Source organism: Thamnophis elegans, chromosome 4 (assembly GCF_009769535.1).
Source record: "Thamnophis elegans isolate rThaEle1 chromosome 4, rThaEle1.pri, whole genome shotgun sequence".
NCBI classification, from domain to species: Eukaryota; Metazoa; Chordata; class Lepidosauria; order Squamata; family Colubridae; genus Thamnophis; species Thamnophis elegans.
This window is the reverse complement of record NC_045544.1, coordinates 112,492,344-112,514,361: the sequence shown is the minus strand read 5'-3', so window position 1 is coordinate 112,514,361 and position 22,018 is coordinate 112,492,344. Positions and strand designations below refer to the sequence as shown.

At 36.9% G+C, this 22,018-nt stretch overlaps 1 protein-coding gene across 4 annotated transcripts in view; it reads left to right on the top strand.

Moving 5' to 3' along the window:
* NCOA1 (nuclear receptor coactivator 1) overlaps nucleotides 1-22,018 on the top strand; it is a 285,039-nt gene that overhangs the window by 172,307 nt on the left and 90,714 nt on the right. For all 4 annotated transcript variants that reach the window (XM_032216694.1, XM_032216692.1, XM_032216693.1 and 1 more), the window contains one exon: nucleotides 15,773-15,878. In XM_032216694.1, coding sequence (XP_032072585.1) covers nucleotides 15,790-15,878 — 89 coding nt within the window. In that variant the 5' untranslated portion in view covers nucleotides 15,773-15,789. The remainder of the gene's footprint in view (nucleotides 1-15,772; nucleotides 15,879-22,018) is intronic.

Genomic DNA, 22,018 nt, shown 5'->3' with positions numbered 1-22,018 from the left:
GTGATCAAAGGAACATAAGGGTAAAGTTGCTCTGACTGCTTGTGTAAAACAGTAAGTGGAACAATTCAAGGAGAGCAGAAGAGGCTTACAACTGAATACACAAATGAGAATTGAGTATACCATGGGGCCTAATTCACTTGGAGAAAGGCACTTTGATATGATCTGAAATTACACCTGGAAAACATAAACAGCAGTGTTAAAGAAACATCTGCAAAGCATTGTCAAAACAGCTTTTCATGGGTTTCTACACTGGTCAAGCCCCAGGAGCGTGTAACGTTTAAAATGCCATTGTGTTTTTGTAATTCTAACATGAGTCACATAGCCACCAGGCCCCTGGCTCTCTCAAAACTGAGTTTGCAATATAATTTGCCTTATTGCTTTGATGATGCTGAGCTGAAATGAAGAATGGAATTAACTAGTAAATTTTGGACTACAAAGAATCATTCATCAGAGGCAATTTTGCAATATATCTATAAATCTGGTGTTCTGTTTTGAGAGTTAGATTATGACATGTGTATTAAATTCCATTTTATCTCTCTCTGGCAAAAGCTTCCTAGTCTACTTTGGTCATATCGTTTAAAAATGCAATTTATTTAATTTCAGAAAATCCAATTAGCTTCATCAGATATAAGCATCTTTTCCCAAGAGTGTAGAAATGACATGCAAGGGTAAGTTACCTTGGAAGCAATTATATAGCTGTACAGGCATTTCCAGAAGGGGGAGTTTCATCATTGCTGTTCTGCTGGCCTTTTTGAGGTTGGAATAGACGGTTCCACCATTGGCCCTCTCTTGTCTTCTCTAACTTCTTGCTGTTGAGTTCATATTTATTATTAAAACTTAAGGGGAAGAAAGTTTGCATAGAATTTGAGGGGGGAAAGGTGGATGGAAGCTAAGTAGACCCAATTCCTCAGATAAAGTATTGAAAAAATCTTCATCAGCTTATAAAATTTTACAGCCATTAAAAATGATCCTTAAATAACTTAGGGTCACCTATTTTTATGAAGGGTTTCATATAGATTTAATTATATTAAGTAGCCAGGATTTGTAAAATGTTATATATATACAGTATAGCTATTTTTTTCACCAGGATATTTATCTGATTTCATCTCAATGCATTATAATAATTAATAATACCATCTTGCAAATCATTTGTGCAACTTTTCAATGTGTGCATTTCTTCCTTCTACACAATTGTATATCAGTACAACTTCTGTAATACAAAGGGCGGTAGAGGTATGCAGAACATTTTGAATTGGAACCATTTCAAATTTTAAACAACCAATTTTTAGTTTAAAATGCCCCTTTTGTGTACAAAACAACTGTTTTATTCATTCTGGCAGTGCTTTAAGCTTAGCAACACCTCAACTGAAACAGTTCCAAAAATAGTCAAAAGTAGTCAATTTCAAGCTTGAAGCAGGGTGTTTCAGATTCAAAGCTGTGTGTTTTGAACTTGAGAAAGTTTAAATCTGAAACATCTTGCATACATACAACAGTATATGTAATTGTGAGACGTTCTCTATATACTTACAGAGAATACTTATCACTTTTGCAGATGTCAGAAAAATCGGGTAAGGTAATTAATATTCTAAAGGCCAAAAGAACCTTAAAAGGAAACATCAAGCTAGGCTAAAGTACCTAGACAAAATAAGTTCTTTACTTAGGAAATTGAAATAAAATGCCTATGTGTAAAATGGGGAAACATGTTCTTAGAACAGTAATTGAACATAAACTGAATATGACTCATCAGTATTTCATGGCTGCCACAAAAAGCAAGTGCAGTTGTGGGTTGTACCAAATGAAGCACAATTGCCTAATCATCTGAATAGCTTTACTTTATCATGGATTTATTAGATAACACCCCCCCTAAATCCAAGTACTATGTCCTACTCTAAGCCACCACATGTTAAACAGAGTTTATTAAAAAAATGAAATGGGGCGGAAGAGGATGGTAAGGATTGGAAGTTAAGTCATATGAAAATAGTTTGCAGGTAAACTCTTTAACTCTAATTATACGAAATGATATCAGACAGAAGATGCCTAAGATTTGTTCTCAGTCTACCAAGAGATAGTGAAATAGTCTTCACTCAAGCCAAAGTGGGAAACGGTCTGGTCTTGTCTGGTCCTATCTATCTATCTATCTATCTATCTATCTATCTATCTATCTATCTATCTATCTATCTATCTATCTATCTATCTATCTATCCATCCATCCATCCATCCATCCATCCATCCATCCATCCATCCATCCATCCATCCATCCATCTATTGTCTATCCTATTCATCTGTCCATCTATCTCACATAATGACTTTGGCAGTATACATAATAAAATAAAGTGAAGTACATAAACACCATTAAAACCACAATTTAAAAATAAAAATTAAGTAAACTGAATAGCAGCTAGCATGCAGAAAATGTATCAAAAAATTAACAACCACACAATCATCCTATTGGCTTCCATTCTACTATGGGATCGCCAAGATCATTGACAAAATCATGTTTTGATGGCCTTCTGGAAGGTCAACAGCTGCCAGCCTTATCTTAAAAGGGAGTGGGGTGGGTAGGAGCAGGCAGAGGTATTCCACAGGGCTAAGACTACACTAGAAAAAGTTTTTCTCCTAGGACCTACCAAATAAAATTCCTGAGGTGACAGGATCTAAAACTTGGCTATTCTGGCAGATGGGATGGGATGGGTGGATGTTATTGGGAAGAGGCAGTCCCTCAAAAGACTTGATCCCATGCCATGCATGGCTTTAAAGATCAAAACCAAGGGCACTTAATTGGATCCAGAAGCAAGTATCAACCAATGCAGCTTGCAAAGCAAAGGTTTAATGTATGCAGTTCTTGAAGCACACATAACTGTCCACATTATCACATTTTGTACCAGCTGAAGCTTCTGGATACTCTTCAAGGGCAGCTGTGTGTAGATCGTGTTACAGTAGTCTCTCTATGAGGTGACTGAATAGAACCTCCCAGTCAAAAAATAGGTGCAATTGGCAGACAACATGAATCTGTGCAAAGGCCCTTATTACCATGACTTCTATCTGCTCTTTAAGCAGGACTTACAAGTCCAAAAGAAGTTCCAAATTTCAGCCTGGGTCTGTTTGAGATAGTGCACTTACATCCAAGACCAGAGATGGTAAATTCCCACATAGAGAAAGCCCCCAAAGCCACTTAGTCTTACCAAGGAATATTTGAAACAGGTTGTTCCCCATCCAGACTCCCATGATCTCCAGGTACTGAGAAAGGATATCAACAACATCACTTAACTCACCAGGAGCTGAGATACACAACTGGAAATCATCAGCATACTGATGCTATCTCACCTTACAGTGACAGTTGACCTCACCGAGCAGCTTCATGTAGATATTAAACATGAGTGGAGAAAAGCTATCCATTGGTAATTCTTTCACTTAGATTACTGTATTGAGGATCTAAATGTTCTTTTTAAACTCCTGAATTTTGTTATTCTGTGTTTCCTGTTACATTTTAATGGAGGCCATGGTACTCCTTAGTGCAAGGGAAATATTTTTTGAGTGAGTTCTGGCAACAGAATATGTCATGGGTTTGTTGATTACAACCAAGATATCAATTAGCCAAGCTTGAATGAGCCAATATTTTTGCATCCAATTTATAGCAAGGCCAAATTGTACGTACAAGACGGTGACAAGCCTGAAAGCACAATGTTAATTTTACCTTTGTCTTTCTTCTCAAATCATTATATGTCAATTTGGGGTGGGTGGGTTGTTTATTCTTTCTACTGAATTTGGTAGCCTAAAATATGATTGGATTTCTATTAAATAATTGGGATTATATTTAATCCATTAATGTTTTTTTCTTTGAATCAAAAATATAAAAACACCTGATTATTTCAAATGTTGAACTCTGTGGGTTTTCCTCCACATAAAGATTCTGGGCAATTGCTCTTATTCTTCTTCTCCCCATGTCTGGCTTGTAGGTCTGAGATGTTTGCAGGAATAATGATTGGCTTAACATCGGGAAAGGATATTATTGTGCTTATATGAAAGCCATAGATTAGATGAGATGGGTTTGAATCAATTTCATACAAATCAATTTCAGATTCAAGTTGCTTCCAGTAGTGAGAAGAGGAGCTGCAACTATGCAACCATGAGGGAGACTACCATTTGCAAAATCAGCTGGTGGGGGAAGCAAAGAATTTCTCTAGCAATAATAAATGTGGGTTTCTCATACTCCTTTCCTGTTTCTAAATAGTGTCATTTTTGTAGGCACAATTATAGCAATGAAATAATTTGGCATAATGCAGAAGGGAAAGTAATATATTTGAAAGTGATGATTTCATAACAACTATTACAAAAGACCTCTCAATAAATAAAGAGGCTCATATTAGTGGGTAACACTGGGCACTTCAAAAGTAGATCTGAAGTACTGCTGAGTATGGGTTTTTTTTTTTTTTTTGCAAGCACTAGGATTAAAGCAGAAGTTCTATCTTGCTAGAATACGTTACTGTGTTGTGCAAGTATTACACAGTATTCCTGTGTTTACTCATTACTAAACCTTGTTCAACAAAGAATTTTTCCAAGAAAACATATATAATTAAGAAATTGCTGTTGCTGATTTCTTTCTGTGAGGATGACTGTGCAGCCCTTTCTCATGTAACCACCACCATCAGAACAAAAAAGCCAGGAAACCAATTCAGTGATTAATTGCAGTTTTCTTAACTGAAATCAATAGAAAGCAATAAGAAATTATAACTTCTGAAGAGACTAGGCAGAGTGATCTGGAATTCTGTCATTAGGGAGAATGATCTGGAATTTTGTTGCCCATCCCTCCATGGAATGAATTAAGTCTAAAATTCCACAAAGCCCTGCTCGTTACAAAAAATCTAATTAAAATCCTGTTCGGTATTATGTATATTCATCACCTTGAGTTACTTTTAAAGTAACAAAGACAGACTAGACATCTAATGAATAAAAAAAATGAATGACTGTTTGGCTCAAGATGTTTTGCTTCTTGAGGTACCACAACATTACATGTTGTCTCCCACATTCCACATCCCTTCAATCAGCATACATAGGGCAGTCAACTTGTTTGAGCATGTGAGATTTAAAAAACCTTACAAATGTAAGTCTTCTTTCCTGACAGTAAAAATGCAGTAAAGTAAATATTAAACAAATGGTTGGCTTCTATCACAGAAATCAGCTTTTCAGAAACAGAGTAATGTACTTATTTGTTGAAAACAGATCTACTGGTAATCTAAGATGGTGTTAAATGTGAGTCTCCTATAATGCTTCAGGAGGTCATAACTGCAAAGTGGTTTTATTCAGCATTAATTGCAGGGATTGCTATCAGGCTGATGGTTGATAAAAATACAGTATGTCTTTTTTTTCCTCCTCTCTTTTTTATGCTCCATAAATGTTACAGTGACAGTTTGTGTTTGCTTATTGGACATGGCTTCTATTTGCAATCCAGAGTAGCCTAAATGTGCAAATATGTTGATCTGATTTTAAGGGTAGCATCCTCAGGATGCTAGATTCTACTTTTTACACAAAAAGTGTTTTTGACTTCAGTTCCTTTATTGACAGGTCCTTTTTTGTCTACAGTTTTCTAGAAACAATTAGCATTTCGTGTAAAAAGCCAATCCACAATCCAGTGGGATTTAAAGTGTTTCTTTTCTGATGATTCTTAACTCATTTTATTGAAGTCAATGATATGGGGGACCATTAAGTGTTTACACCTCATCTTGTTCTCTTTCTGGAGACTCTCTGAGCACTGTGTTACCAAACATCCCAGAAGACTGCCTTTAACAGTGTACAACAGCTGTAGTAGAGGCAAGTTTGGCGATTGAGTGACAAGATTATACCTGTTGCATGCATATATTAAACAATCTTGAAAATATCTCAGTTTAGCCATCTGCTTCCAATTAGATAAACCAGTGAATGGTCAGTGTAAGAAAAAGAAGCTTTATTGGAAAAGGTAAACATAAATTATGTGCAAATGATTAGCAATTTATTGCTACTTCTTTTAATGGCCCTTAGATTCCGAGCAATATTGGCTTAAGAGAGAAAATGGGCAAAGTAAAACAGAAAGAAAACTGCTGCCACCTCAGCATAGGACTCAGACTCAAAGTCTAAAGTTCATGAGACTGTATCTCAGATTTTTAAAAAAATGTGTGGTGACTATAGGAAAACATCTGTGTGGTTTTCTTGGATACTGTATAGAAGAGGTTGGCCATTGCTTTCTTCTGCAGTGTTTCTTCAGTTCTTCAGTCCAATCTACGACCCTGGTGATTTCCTGATAGTTTCTTATCCAAGTAATAACAAGGCACAACTCTACCTCAGTTTTTTAGATCAGACAAGGTTAACCACATACTGCAATCTCTTCAGGAGCCGTTTTAGAGCATAATCTTAATAAAAGATATATAATGGTGCAGGAAATCAGAAGACCTTTGCAAAAATAGAAATATGTTTGGAGAGACTTTGACCAAATCTACCATGCCTCTTTATCCTTGTTTGCTCATATTTTGCTGCTCTCTTTTTGCTTTCTCAATCGCTGTTATGGATTGTAAACATCTTGGGGGCAAGGGCTTTTTTTTCCCCACTTACCTTTCTTAAAAGCTTCTGTTCCTCTGTAAAGTATCATGTACATATACCCTTCAGCTTTTGGTGCTGAGAACATAGAAACAAAAGCCAGCCAGACACCATGAGCTTGGCAGTGTTTTCTGGTGTCTTGAACATACAGCTAAGGCATCACCCTAATGCCGTTTCAAGGCAGGGTTGTCATTTCCACGTGCTGACTTCATCTGATGACTTATTGTCTTGCTGCAGGCTTGCCATCTCTTGTCTGCCTCATTTCTTTGAGTTAAAAAGTTGATTTAAAAAACAAAAGCACTCTAGGGTAAAGAAAATGTGCAGACGGAGTGTTATAACTGTTAATGCTGAGTTTCTGAGCTGGCGTTAGGACATTTGTTCTCTGAACCCAATTCCTTCTCACACTACAATATTGTAGTTGTCATCTCTACTCAGTTTTTGTTTTTCAGCTGTGCAGATACTTTTAATAACATTATGTAAAACAGCCATAGTTTTGAGACAATGAATCTTTGTTATGGGACTGCTTGGAAGTGATTTTCTAGGGAAATATCTAAGTATATCAGTATTTTAGCAGGGAACTTCTGAATTGACAGTATATTACTTAGGGCATTATGCAGAAATGACTTGTAGTTCCTACATTCTTGGTGTCGTGCCCCTCTTTTAGATTTTTTCAGTGGCCTAACGTTTGTAAGTATGGATTTAGGAGAGTGCATATACACAACCTCCATGTGCAGCTTTATGTCTGAGAACCAGTTCCATCTTTTGTGCCATCAGAAGTGAAACAAATTGATAAAGGACAACAATAATTTCAGTATGGTGTTTTAGTTATGGATGTCCATCTGAAGAAGCCTTAGGTAGCTCAATAATTGTTTGGCAAGCAGTAAAAAAAAAAATCTAATCATCTAAAATGGTTTGGGATGAATAGTGCTTGTGTTGGCTGTGTATTGTAATCACACAGAACCCAAAACCTTCCAGTAGTTGGTCACATATAAGACATGTTTTTTGTGTTTTGATAGTTGATTACTTTAAGGACACAAGATCTATTGAATTATATTCCAGCATCCTGGTTACCACGCTTCCTAATTGCTTGCCTTACAAATAAAACATGAAGATGTTAACCCAGACTTTATTTTTCTTTGATTTTCTGACACTTTGGATTATGTTGTTTATGAATAATCCATCTAATTATTATAGTTAGTAGTTGATGATCCCTCTTTGTATTTCATAATCTTAAGAATAAAATGGTTCTTGTTCCTATAAATGCAATATGTCAGTTGTAATTGTTTGATTGTGAACTCTTCTCACTTAAGTACATAAATAATTTCCATTCCACTAAGGATTATTCTAGAATGAAAGTTACGATCTCCTCCTGTTTTAAAATTAATTTTTAAACCAGGTGCTCATGTTCTTCCAGGAAAACCAGACCCCACAATACAAAAGATGTAGCTCAGGGTATTTTTCTTTTCTTTTCTGGGGAAATTAGTAACAAATTAGATTTGTTAGTAAAGTAGATTATTTACCACTTGGGCAGGAAAGATAAAGACTATTTTCCTGGATAACAAATTATTATACAAAATAGATGATTGCCATTCATAGGTAATTGAAATATTTAAAACCTGAGTGCATCCTGCCAAACTGCTTAAACAGAGTTTGTCTGTCAGCAGCAGTAACTTGGCAGCTAGTAATATTCATAGTTCTCACTCCCTGTAGCAACCTCCCCCAAGTGGATCTTAAGTGCCTGGTAACTGCCAGTCAATTAAGCCTCCAGGGCTTCAGTGAGATAAGACTCCTCTGGAAAGAAAGAGGGCGAGGAAGATTTAAGGTTCTTATCTGGGGTGCCTTTTGGCCGGTTCTCTAGTTGACAGCTGTCAAACACAATCTGCTCTTCAGAAAATCTTGCAAACCATTTGAGGTTGTTTTACCCCATGGCAGTAAGAGGCCAAATTGTTTGGTTAAACTAATTATTGTTTTGTTGTTGTTATTTAAATCTTTTAGAAGTCCAATTTGTTGTCTGTAATGATGACATTCAAGGTATCTTATTGCTATTAGAAATTCTATCATGAAGGATGCTATTCCAAATTTGTAACTTAGTAAGATACGTTTAGATTCCTTTCTATGCAAACCATAAGAAATGACAAAAATGGTTTTAAGGAAAGAAGGTGATGAATACTCATTTGCTTTAGGAGGCAGATAATAAATCCAATATATTTTGGTGCTAATAGAATAGTGGACAAGAGATTCCTTCGCCCCACTGCTCATTAAATATTATAGGTAGTCCTCATTGAGAAACTACAACTGGGACCGGCACCTTGATTGTTAATTGAAGTGGTTGCTAAGGAAAACCACAACTGTGCTGATCTTATTTCAGATTTCCTTTGCTTTACAGATTTGTGAAGGTTGTAAAAGTTGCAAGGAATGGTCACACAATTATTTTTGCATCACCATCATAACTGTGATCATAAAATGAGGCAGTCACTTAAAGAGGTTTACCTGTATTGCAATCAATTGACCTTATTTTAATACTATTCAAGGCCTCAGTGGATTTCATAGTAAGACCAGCCATAACCCAGCAATCAATAGCTCTTTCAAAGGGGGAAAAAGGAGTTTTATGTAGAGTATACCGACATTTTAACAGATTGGGGCTTTGTATTACAAATACAGAGAGGTTCATTATTGACATTTAAGGAGGCATTAGATGAGACATAATTCATATTGCTTTTTGGAGCAAAAAAGGCAATATGAATTATCCAGCTAAACAATTATAATTGGCCTCTTCCATATTTATTCAAATTTTTTTGAACTCCATTTGGATGACTGATTTGGCAGATTGCCATCATAACACATATATAACAATTAGGCAGGGATGATAATAATAAGAAGCATTAGCTGCAGCAAGAAGGGTGCACAGCCTGACAAAGTATGGTAGCAGCAATGGCATATTGAAACATCTGCAAAAAATGCATTTGCCTGAAGGCAAGAGCTGGTAGGACAGTAAAATAGACAAAGTAATAGAAAATGAAGAAGCTAAAGTGCTCTGGGCTTTTAAAATTCAAATAGACAAGCATCTGCCACACAACACCTGAGTTAACAATTGTCAATAAGAAAGATAAAAAGTCTGGATAGTGGATGTGGCAGTACCTGGAGACAGCAGAATAGGGAAAAAAAGAACTGGAAAAAAACCACAAAATACAAAGACCTGCAAATAGATGTAGAACAACAGAGGCACAAGAAAACAAAGATGGTACCAATAGTAATAGACACACTGGGTGCAATTCCAGAACATCTGGAGCATCATTTACAACCTGCCATAAAATAGACAATACCTTTAATATTATTGAGCAACAACATCTGTCTATCCCAGGTCCTTGGGAGAAACTTGATGGACAAAAATGTCAAATCTGGTCTAAATACTGCAACCAACCATAGTAATAGAATATTATCTTTATGGCTGTAATTAATTATGGGAAGACTTGAATATAAATGCTGTGTAAAAGTAAGATAACTCTAGCCATGTTCTTCAGTAAATATAACGTGTTGGGAGCAGTTTATACAACGTGCATGTTTACAGACTATTTTTCCTAGTTACTGTGCTATATAACAAAGCTAGTAGTTCTGTTTGTGATATCCATAATGCTCTGCCTGCAGAAATATAAGCTCAGAGCTTCCTAAAGAATTGTAGAAACTTGTTTTTATGATAATCAGGAGCTAACAGGCCAGAACAAGGAAATTATTTGGGAAGTGCCATTCAAGAGTCAGTGTCAGATTTTGTGGAAGACAAGACTGTGTTATGCTGTTGTTAGAATAAATTGCTGGAGATGAACAGGTGAGATGAAAACACCAGCAGACTTTGGCAGGGAGGCATGCATTTTTGGCCATGCAATGACAGAGGGATCTCTGATTCCTGCTGTTTCCCCAGTGGGCCCCCAGGCAAAGTTGTACTTGTTTTCTTTGGGTGTTAATGGGTGGGTGGAGCTGGCTTGACATGGACTGTTGACATTTTCCTTCAAATGAGAAGTCAAAGATAGAAATTTTCACTTACAAAATCAAATCACAGTCATGCAATTTCTGGCCCATCGTTTACTTAATGATTCATTATTTCCTCTCTGCATCAACAGGTGGTTTCACTATTTTGTAATCTGCAAAAGTAAAAAAGAAAAAAAAAATAGAGAAATCCACACGTTTGCAGGATAGCAAGGAGAGAAATGCTTCAAATGTCTTTGGTTTGCTAAATGTGCTCTTGACCACTTCTAATTGGGATTTTGCCTGCATTTGCTCAGATGGGAAGCATTTGGGTGACAGCTGTCAGAACAATAAATAACAACTGTTGAGAAAAAAACTTAAGCATCTGTTGTTTTAGTAGCAGCTTCTTAATTTGACTTCTCACTTCCTATAGATTCTACCCGTTTCTTCTGATTTCTTGCTGATTGGTTTCTATGCAACTGGTTGTAGTTTCAAGGTTCTCAGAGAAAAACACTTGAGAAAAGATTGTTGGGTGTCAATTCTATCATCTCAACAATTAAAGGAGATTTGCGATAGTAGAGAATATCTGTAGCTCGGATGTAGGACGAGGATGGAGGTTTGGTCTCTTGCGGATTGGTTTCCAAATGTTTCATTACCAGGCTAGTTAACATCTTCAGTAGAATTTAGTATCAGTGTTCAGTATCGGTGTTCTAAAGGAGATTTCCCTGACTGAAGCACTTGTGTAGAATTCATTTCTTCAAAGCAATGCCTTCAAACAACTGTGGCTACCCCAGAGATAGGAGCAAGAAGTAGCAGATGAACTTTCAAAAAAGGATTATTCACTTTCCATTCAACTGTTTTAGGGAAAATCAAATTGGAGTACATACATGGAGAAAGAAAGTCTTAGTTTTGATTGGTTTATTTCTGGCTCCTGAACAGGGTTGTAAAACACATTATTTTAACGAGGTATGCTGAGCCTACAATCATATCTTAGTCCATTATGGGGTTCATTATGCGAAATATCAGTTGTGGTATTCAGCCTGTTCAGACCAGTTTGGGCGAACAGGTAGTGGCGACCTGCAGGTGGGTCTGCACACCGTCCCACCTGCCCCGGCTCTATGTGGTCCTATTTAGCCACGTTTTCTAAACCACGTGCATGTATGCAAGCTGTGTGCATGAGCTTTGCTCATGCACGGAAGGCCGCATACATGCACAAAAGGTGCACATGCTTACGAAGCGAGCATACGCACATGCGCTCACAATTTCGGTGCATATGTAAAACATTTACATTATGTAAAACCCACCTCTGCAAAATATCCCATCATTCTTCTATTGCCTTTCTCAATTCCACAGCTTCTGTCCAGAGCCAGCTCTGTAAAGTAGCTTAAAGTTGAGCAGATCCAGTTGAGCAGATCCCAAGTTTTCCATATTCATATGCCAGCTGTTCTACTAGGTGTTCTGGATCTCCTTTTGCCAGACAAAATATTATCTCAGCCAATAGAGCAAAGCTTTTCAGGATTCTTTGTTGTTCATTCCTTTCCCATCCCCCCAAATATCAATAATTAGCTGGTTATTCTCTCCCATTTTATTCCCCTTTCCAGTGAGCAAAGCAAAATCCTAGATCATAGAAATGGAGTTTGGAACAAGGACAGTGCAGTTTGTTAGTATGCAAAATTGCAAATATCCACTTACCTCACCTCTACCATTCATGCAGTAAGGCTCACCTTTAGAGTCAGGCAATTCATTTGGAGCCCGTGGGGTCAATTCATTTTTCCAGCTGAGCCATCAGAGTTATTTTTAGGATACTTTATTTTTGGTTGTCAGCTTTGGCAAAGGCTGTTGCAAAAATAAACTGGGTTTATATTATATTAAAAAAAACAACAAATACCTGACTGTATTTAATGAATGGGCTAAATAAAACCAGAGATTTCAGCTAATCCTGCAATTCTATCCATAGCCCCCGTTTACTTTATTAGACATATTGTCAAGGTCACTACCTTCTTGTCCTCTTTTTGAATGGGACTCAAAGATCTAAGACATGTCTTTTTTTTCAGGCCTAACTTTGGGGGAAAAACTTTTTGAAAAAGACCCACATTTTTAAATGATGCTTCAAGATTTTTGTGAATTATTGTTCAATCCTGCATGACTCAAAGTCAGAGGTTTTCACATGGGCATAATGATTGCTGTTGCAAATGGAAGTGTGTTTTGTTGAAGCAGAATTAGGACTGAATGGAGTGGATGGAAAATCAAGGCAGGTTTATAATATAAAGCATATCATTTTTTTGTACCTTGAGCTGATGAGTTTTGCAGTTTGGGAGTTTTGAAAAGAGCCAACATTTCCCCCATGACTGATTATGTCTCTTCTGGCATCCTATGAATCTTCAGATATGCCAGGAAGGAAGAATAAACTTAGATATGTAGTCATTAGTTCCAGACCAGTAATCATTTTCTTCTTGATTGTCAGCCTCATAAATGAGGATAGCTGACCATTGTTTCCATTGCAATTGGCAGAAGGGTGTGGTTTCTATTGATTTGTGATGCTAATATTGCTAAAACAATCTCTGGCTCTCAACAGATGCTTTCATCTTAATACAAGAGATTCAGATCTTAGCAAAACACTTGAAGAATCATTTTGAATTGGTTAAGTGATTTAAACGTTTGTATTTAATTATTCTACTTACTCAGTTTTGATAGTATCAATCTGTCCTCAGAATGCAGTGGATTCTTTTTTTTAAAAATCCAAGCTTCAAATAAGTGTGCAGTTGATTACTGAGAAACACAGGTTTAATATAAAATTGATTTTACTCTAATGTCTTGAAAATATTGATGTAAAAATTCTGGTTAGTTTGAATATTAACTTCATGCTTTTAGCATCAAATATGTTTGCCTACTAGTAGACTGAAGGAGAAATCAGAAGAAAAATCAATTTAAAATGCTTAGATATAATATTGATCTCATAGTAAATATGTAAAGGAATAAAATGCACTAGAATTATTCTTTTTTCCAAAACACATTGTGGGGTCTTTGGTGCTATCTGAGTTTGGTGGTTTTCTTGCAGATGTTTCATTACCAAACTAGGTAACATCATCAATGCACAGTTTAACCTTGAGTTACAAATATTCTCTATCATAAATATCAAAACACATTGCATATGTAAAATCACCTCTATAACATTGCATGTTGAGAATGTTAAATCTTACGTAAAGATGAGGTGCATTTGACGTATCATAGTTCCTCAAATCTGGTAAATTTTATTTGCAAACAATGACTATTTAAAAAAAAGTTAAATTCCATCTCACTCCAAATCTTTCCTATCAGTATTACTTTATAGGTAGTCCTCAACTTACAACCACAATGGGAAGCAGAATTCCTGTCGCATATAATGTGGTTGTAATATGAGATGTCACGTGACCACAGCAATGTAATGATTGCAAACCCAGCATTCCTGGTTGCTGTTGTAATTCCAGATAAGTGGGTCAAATAAATGCAGACAGTCCTAGGCAAGGAGTGCAGGGGTGGGGGGATGCTCTGTGAGGCCCAACACAGGCCTGTATGCAAGTTGGGAGAGGGAGGGGCAGAGGTGGTATTCAGCAGGTTTTGACCAGTTCTGGAGAACCGGTAGCGGAAATTTTGAGTAGTTCGGAGAACCAGAGAACCTCTGACTGGCCCCACCCCCATCGATTCTCTGCCTCCCGAGTACCAGTTGATCAGGAGGGAATGGGGATTTTGCAGTAACCTTCCCCTGGAGTGGGGTAGGAATGGAGATTTTATAGTATCCTTCCCCTGCCACGCCCACCAAGCCATGCCATGCCCACCAAGTCATTCCCATAGAACCGATAGTAAAACATTTTGAATCCCACCATTGGGGAGGGAGTGCAGTGCATCTGAGCATAAGGGTGTTGTGGAAAGAATATACTGTGGCTCGGGAGCTTCTTCACACTCCGCAGCTCTGGGGCTGCAAGAAGCTCCTCAGCTGCAGTGTGAAGCCATAACTGTTCCTGGAAGTCTCAGTTGTCTCAGCCTGGCCCAGCAGCTTGGCATAAAACCACTGCATCCTGGAACAGACCAAATGCCCTGCACTGTGCCACCCAAGATGATCTTTATCATTTTCTCCCACTATTGATGCTACTGTATGTAAGGCAGCTGCTGGCCATGTCAGGCTTCTTCCCACTTGCATCATTCATTCCCCGAATTGTGTGCCCTGTTCCCACAATGCTTTGAAAAAGTATTTTGAAGCATCACAAGAACGTGACGGCCATTCTCCAAATAGCATCACGAGAATGGGGTGTCTGCCATTCTCCAAATAGCACATCTGGTTTTGTGAGATCTGAGGAAGAAACTTTCCAAGAGCTTTTCCAAAGCAACACAACAGTGGGATGCATTTCTTGGGGAATCAATGGTGCACACAATTTAGAGAATGGAGCAAGCAGCCTCAGGAAGAAGGCCTGGCATGGCCAGCAGCTGCCTCATATACGGTAGTGTCAGTCTGGGTGCACCTCATCAACCGTGGGAGGAAAACAGGAAAGGTCAATTGTGCATGTTAGGGCTTGTGGCGTATAGGGCATCAGGGGCAACTAAGGCTTTGCCCAGTGGTGATGGAGTGGCTGGCTGTGGTGTGGGACTTGAGGTGGCATTTCTCAGGGGAAGAAGCAACACTGGGGCTGAAGGAGAGGCTTGGGGGCAGGGGTAGCTGGTTGAGACTTCTGAAGGGGCTCAACCTGCTACCCCTTCTGAAATGAAAATGACATTTCATTAGATTCTTTGGTATGTAACATCTATTTAAATTCTCAAATACTAAATAAAACTTTAAATCCATTAAAAAGTGAAAAAGCTGGTGTGTAGTCCCACGCAAAGTTTCTTGGGAGTAAGATTAAGGCTAGTATTGACTTCTAGGTAGGTAGTATATAAAGTTGTGCTATGAAGTACTACTACTAATTCATACTGTTTCCTAACCCTGTTAAAACTGAAGCTGTTATTTTGTATGCTCAGATGAAACCAATAATGCTGATAACTAGTTAAATAAAACAAAGCAAACACTATCTTATGGAATTGATTTAAAATTGATTGAATGTTTGGATATGGTTTTGTGAAAGAAAAAGGAAGCTGCTAAGTAATCTTCCCCCTCTTTTAATAGGTCACTTTTGCATTGCTTCTTGAGGCTGATATGGATAAAGCATTCCCTATTTGTTTTCTTTCACTTTCCACCTGTTTCATTCCTTGATGTTGTTATTTGTTTCTTTCTCAGGTGAGAACTGACTCAAGATGAGTGGCCTTGGGAACAACTCTATGGACCCCGGAAACCTGGATTCTCAGAAGAGGAAGGGATCACCATGTGACACTCTGATCCAGAGGTAAGTACAATTTTAGGGAATTATTCTTCCATGATGGAGGAGGTTTTTTTTTAAAATTTTTTTTTTTGCTTTCTGGCACTCTTTTTCTGCACAAGCAGATGGGAGCAGATTTCATCCCCTCAGATACGTTCACACATCCCACCAGTGTTTAGCTGTTTGTTTGTGAGTATCTACTGTAGAAGATGGAACACAACTCTCCATCTGTTCATCTTCTCTCTTGGGGAGCAACTGGTGATTTGTGACTGAAGCTGTTTTTACTTATTGATTGACTTGGATTTGTAGCACACTTCACACTTTATGGTCATTAATATTTCTCTTGTTTCAAAATCTAAAATCAAAGAAAACTTAAAATGAAACTAGATTGCATCTTCAAATTATATGGATCGCTAAATGCATCTAAAAGGGCATTGGCCATCTCCCTAAACCAGTGTTTCTCAACCTTGGCTACTTGAAGATGTCTGGACTTCAACTCCCAGAATTCCCCAGCCAGCAAATGCTGGCTGGGGAATTCTGGGAGTTGAAGTCCAGACATCTTCAAGTGGCCAAGGTTGAGAAACACTGCCCTAAACACTGTTTTTTTTTTATAAAAGAACTGGAAGATGTTGATTATCTTTTTCCTCGATAAATTGATAAAACCTTGCTTCTCAGGTTTTAGTTAGAACACTAATACTTTACCAGTTCATTTCTTGGAGGAGTCAGTTAAAAATCCCCCTTTTAACTGAATACCAAATTTTCTTTTAAAAATGTAACTGTTTAATATTTTAAAAACTCACAGGAACTTGGGATCAGATCAGATATACTGGACTTTTTGAAACTCTCCCCATTTTAATTTTTTAACATGGTATGCAGTTCCAATAATGGCTCTGTTTGCAGATTAATGTGCCTGATAATTCAGCTTTGTTCTGCCTGGTTTTTTTCAGCATTTTACTCAGGAATGGTACAAGATACTGTATTTTCCTCCATGCCAGCCACAATTTCCATTGTCTATATTTCCAGAATATTTCACTCTTCATGAAGCAATTCAGCAAAAACAGCATTTCCCCCCCTTCCATGTAGATATTCATACCATGGCTTATGAGAGGGCTATCCTTACTAGTTTGTTTCATTTTCATGGTTTCTTTTTACATGGCTAGAGGTTTGGTTTGGTTTGGTCTTGAGCTGTGCAAAGGCTAAGGAAAAAGAGCTCACATAATTCCATATATCTGTATTCACATACCTCCTTTCTCTTCTGTTTGGTCGTTCATCTGTTTCCATATTTCAGAAACTCCTCACAATAGGAGCCCAGTGCTGAGGTCAAGCAAGTCATAGATCCATTTGCTTAGTTAATTTATATTCCATACCTCCAACATAAATTTTACATTTCAAAATAGCTAAGCTGGAAGAAAGAGTTATTATTAATATGCTAAACAAATACCCACTGCAGTATTCCACTTAGATTAATAATAAAATCAATACTGCTGTGAGATGTAGATGCTAATACTGGTTGTATTTAAAAGTCTGGCAGAACAAAAAATATTTTTTATCCCTTGCCAAAATTGTAGGAATGAAGGTTGCAAGTGGAGCTTCTTTTAATATTGAACATTTCTGTAGCACTCCCAGGAGTGCCTATTCTGCTGAAAGTATGGATAATGGATAGCAAAGAGCACGTGAACTACACCAGCAAGCTATTACAATTCAGGACAGGTTATGAGGAAAATATCTCCTCAGTTTGTCAACAAGCAAGATGGGGAAACTGTTTGCTGTTGTACCAAAATTAAGGAACTTTGCAACTGTCCAAGTTTACAGACATTGATGTAAAAGGAACAAAAACATAGAAAAAGAAAACCAGCTTATTAACAATTCCTACCTATGGTAATTGTCACAGTGAGTCAGTACAGTAGCTTCTAATGGAGAGACTGGTAGAGCCAAGTTGATCCCAGCCAAGCTAGTGCAAAATATACTTTACTGCCTCGTTCCTTTTTCATTTGGAACTCAGTGGAAGAGTTAGTTCATTATTTCTTCAAAATATTTTTCACCCTCTCTAATTCTGAAATGGTTTCCACAATGGTTCTAGGAGAACAGTGTGAAACAAATCTATTTGTGCCCGTAGGAATAGTGCATAAATAATAATATAGAAGGAGAATGTAGTGTAGAATAGGAAATCTGGGTGCATTTTGTAAATTTTTAATGAGGAGCAAAGAGAAGGAAGAAGGAAAAAACTTTACATTTGTTACTTAAAAACAAACTATTGCAGCATTTGACAAGACTAATATATTTATTACTGCACAATTCTGTCAATTAGTAGGCAGGATTTATATATATATATATAAAATATTATATAAAGCATCTATTGTTTTTTTGATAATTGTCTCTAAGCCTATGGGCTTTTTGTAGTTCTTCATATTATCATGCAATAATATACTTATTTTCATTATATTGTAACATAGTAAAATTCTGTGAGACATTCCAAATTCGGTGGTTTAGTATAAATGTAATGATGCAGAAATAAACGAATACATACATACATAAAATTGGTGCAGTGCATGACGTAGCACTTGTGACAATTCTGTGAAGCAAAATAACAATTAACAGGCACAGTAATTAAGAGACAGTCCAGCCACCCTAACCCTGACAAGTTAATTAATAACTATAGTGAATAGAAAACAGTTATTTGTAATCAAATTTAAATGGATAGTGTCAGATTCTTGATTGATTATTCTAGTTCAACAGTTGCTTATTCCAATTGTAGTCTTTCTTTGCAATTTTTTCTAGTAGTGAATGAATGACAGGTTTCATATCAGAAGCAGGGTCGCTTTTTTTAAAAAAATACTTTTTTTATTTTCAATTTTCATAACATATAATCACATGTATACTATTACATAGCCAGTATCATATTGTATTAATTAATAATTACATCAGTTCATCTGCCATCAACTCCCGGGAAAAAAAGAACTAAAAAAGATAGAAACCAATTGTTGGCTCTTCTGCTCTCCATACACCACTTTCTTCCTCTCTCCTTCCCCTCCCTACCTTCTTTCTTCCATCCATCATTTCCCTCTACTCTACTTTCCCTTCCTTTCTCCTCTCCTCTCTCTTCTTTCCACTCCTCCTTATTCTCCTCGTCTGCCTCCCCTTACTCTCACTCCTATCCCTCTCTTCCCATCTTTCTTCTCACCTCTGCTTCCCACTCTTCCTCTCATTCATTTAGTGTATTTCAGCTTCTGAGCAAACTCCATTCTATGTTGATGGTATTTATACTTCCATATCAATATACCTAACATATCTTAGTTTTAAAGAAAAAAGAAGAGAAGACAGTGTACATGTCCAAACATATTACTTTGAGATCATCAAGCCTACTATACTTCCCTCCCTCCCATCCTCCCCCCCAACCCCCCTCAACCTTCCCTCCCCTGACTTCTCAGAACCCATACACGGTATAAATCTTTAACAAAAACAGTCTAAAATATATTTGAAAAAAGGAGTAGGAAATTGATAACATCTTTAAATTGAACTTAGCTCCTCCTTGCTAAACTAACTTTAAACAATTTATATTATTCCTGATCTTAATCATAAGCTATCTGAAATTTCTTAGACCCATATTCAGGGTTGCTTTTGAAGTCTCCCACTTGATTCTAGATTTTGCTCTTTGTGCTATTAGATTTGTGCCTGCTGATCCTGTTGTACAAAACCTACTCTATAAATGGAATTATTAGCAGAATGTGTATATAGCTTTGGAAGATGAGCAAATGCCTCTGTATCCTTCAATGGAAAAGTATTAGTTTTAGAAATGCCTGGTGTAAATCCTTAAGTTGTGACTCCCAGTGGCCGTATAAACTGAGGGCAATGGATTATGTGATATGTCTTGGATGGCTATTAGACATTAAACAGATTCAGCTACTTAAATTAAGTCCTCTGATAGTCTCCAAGCAATAAAGTAATAATGCAGATCTCTGGTGTCCAATTAGTGAATTTTAACTGACCTTCCTCACTGATCCCAATGCCAGTCTTTTATGTGGATCACTTTTTCCCTTCATCTCAACCCAACATCCCACGAGATAGGCAGGCAGGAGATAGATAGACAGAACCCCAGAATTTTATATTTTTTAAATGATTCCATTGATATTTTGATTTTGTGTTTGAAGACAATGTTGGGACAAACTACTTTAAGCCCAATTTTGTTCAGTCCTTTCCAAGTAAGAGTCTTAACTGGTTGAGCCCTGACTTCATTTAACTTAGCATCCCCAATACTACATTGTAGAATGGGCAAAAGTTAATCTTTAGTTTGCAAACATATTTTTCCTATTTTACTTTCTTCTCAGCACACCTTCTAAGTTGGCTCCTGCTGTTCTGTTTGCATGTATCATCTAAAGGAGAGTACTCTTTTCATTAAACTGTTCTTTTACTCACTTGCATATTCATGCCAGTTCCGTTCATTAAAGCCTTTAATTAATTTGTATGATTAATTGGCAGAGATTTTTAACAGTTTGTCAGAACTAATTTCAGCCTGCTACTATACCATTTTCTTCTGTGCTGGAGTCTATAACTTTAATTGTTACTGATGGTGATAGCTGACTGAAACTATTCTTATAGGCATTTTTGTAAAAGCAATTCCTTTATTTTTTTTTCCATCAGTTGCAGCTTGTATTACCATAGCAACAACGGCAATGAGTTGTTAATTAAATATTTTAATGAATTCATATATGTTGCTTTACTGGTTTCTTGCCCACCCACCCCCCTTTCCTTAATTTCACCTGAACAAAAATGTCCAGAAGGCCCAAAGTAATATTTCCCATTTCTTCCACAACCTATGCTCCTTTACCTTTTTCAGATTTATTTATTTATTTATTTACACACACACACACACACACACACACACACACACAATTTAAAGCTTATATGTGCTAGTGTTTAGCATAATTTTTCAGCAGAGTATGGGAAAGTAAGTGTTCTATTTAAAAATATATGCTTTCAACAGCTTATCTGGGTCATCCATGGTCTTCAAAGAACAGCATGAAAAAAGAAGAAGGAAAAGATTGTTGAACTAATAGAACATTGTTAAAGCAGGAGTCCAAGATTGGAGAGAATACTCCTAGTATTGTTGGGTTTTGGTTTCTGGGAATAAATGAGGTTTTAATTCTGGAAAAACACACCTTGGAAAGAATAATTACATTTATCAATATCAGTGGCTACGGCACCGTCTAGTAGGATCAAGGACAACATTCTAGGAACCACATAGTTCTTACAAATAATAGAGACACTAATTGAAAGGGAAGGGAGATAGGCTCTGTTTTCCTAGCTGTGAAGGTATTACAATTGGAGCATTGCAAAAATAGGAGTCTGGCCAATAACATAAATCTTGGGAAAGGACTTGTTAAGCAGCTTACAATTGTTCATTATTCATTTTTTTAAGTTTAGGGGGGAAATATTGCAAACTGTAAAATTGGCTTTTTGAAACTAAATAAGAGTTAGTTGTTCTTCCTTTGCATGATTTCATGATCTGCTGGCCACATCTTAGTTTTGCTTATGAAGTGATTGCTGTTGCAAGGAGATTATCTTTCTTAATTCATTTTTGTCTTTTAGTTTATTAACTCTGTTTGTTGGCGTGCTGCCCTCACATTTTATCCCCAGTACCAACTTACCAATTGCTTTTTGCCCTCATTGGACTCCTTTTAATTCAATAAATTGGGGATTTTTCTGCCTTAATAACAGAACTTCAGATACGTTATGTGTAAAAAGGAAAGAGTCAGAAGGACAGTTCAAAAGAAAAATACATACGGTGCATACAGTCACACTATTCCAGAGTAAGCAAAGTACAGAAAGAGAGTAAGAGCTTGCAAGTAAAATAAATTAAAGGTGTGACTTACAGTAAAAGGAAAGAAAAGGAAATATGACTCAACCTAATTTTAAATCAACAGAAGCTACTGTACCAATCCTTATCTTTCTGCCCTACCATATAGTTCTACCATATCCATGCTGTACAGATTTCATTTTCTGCTTTAAGTTTCTCTTTTTGAGGTTCTCATCAACTCCATCCTACCATGACCTTTTCGGCTTTCCCCTTCCTATATCAGCAGTTAATAAAATAGTCTTCCTTCATGTATTTCTTTGTATAAGATAAATCTTTTATATTTCTGAAAATGCAATTTCAAGAGCTGACCTAA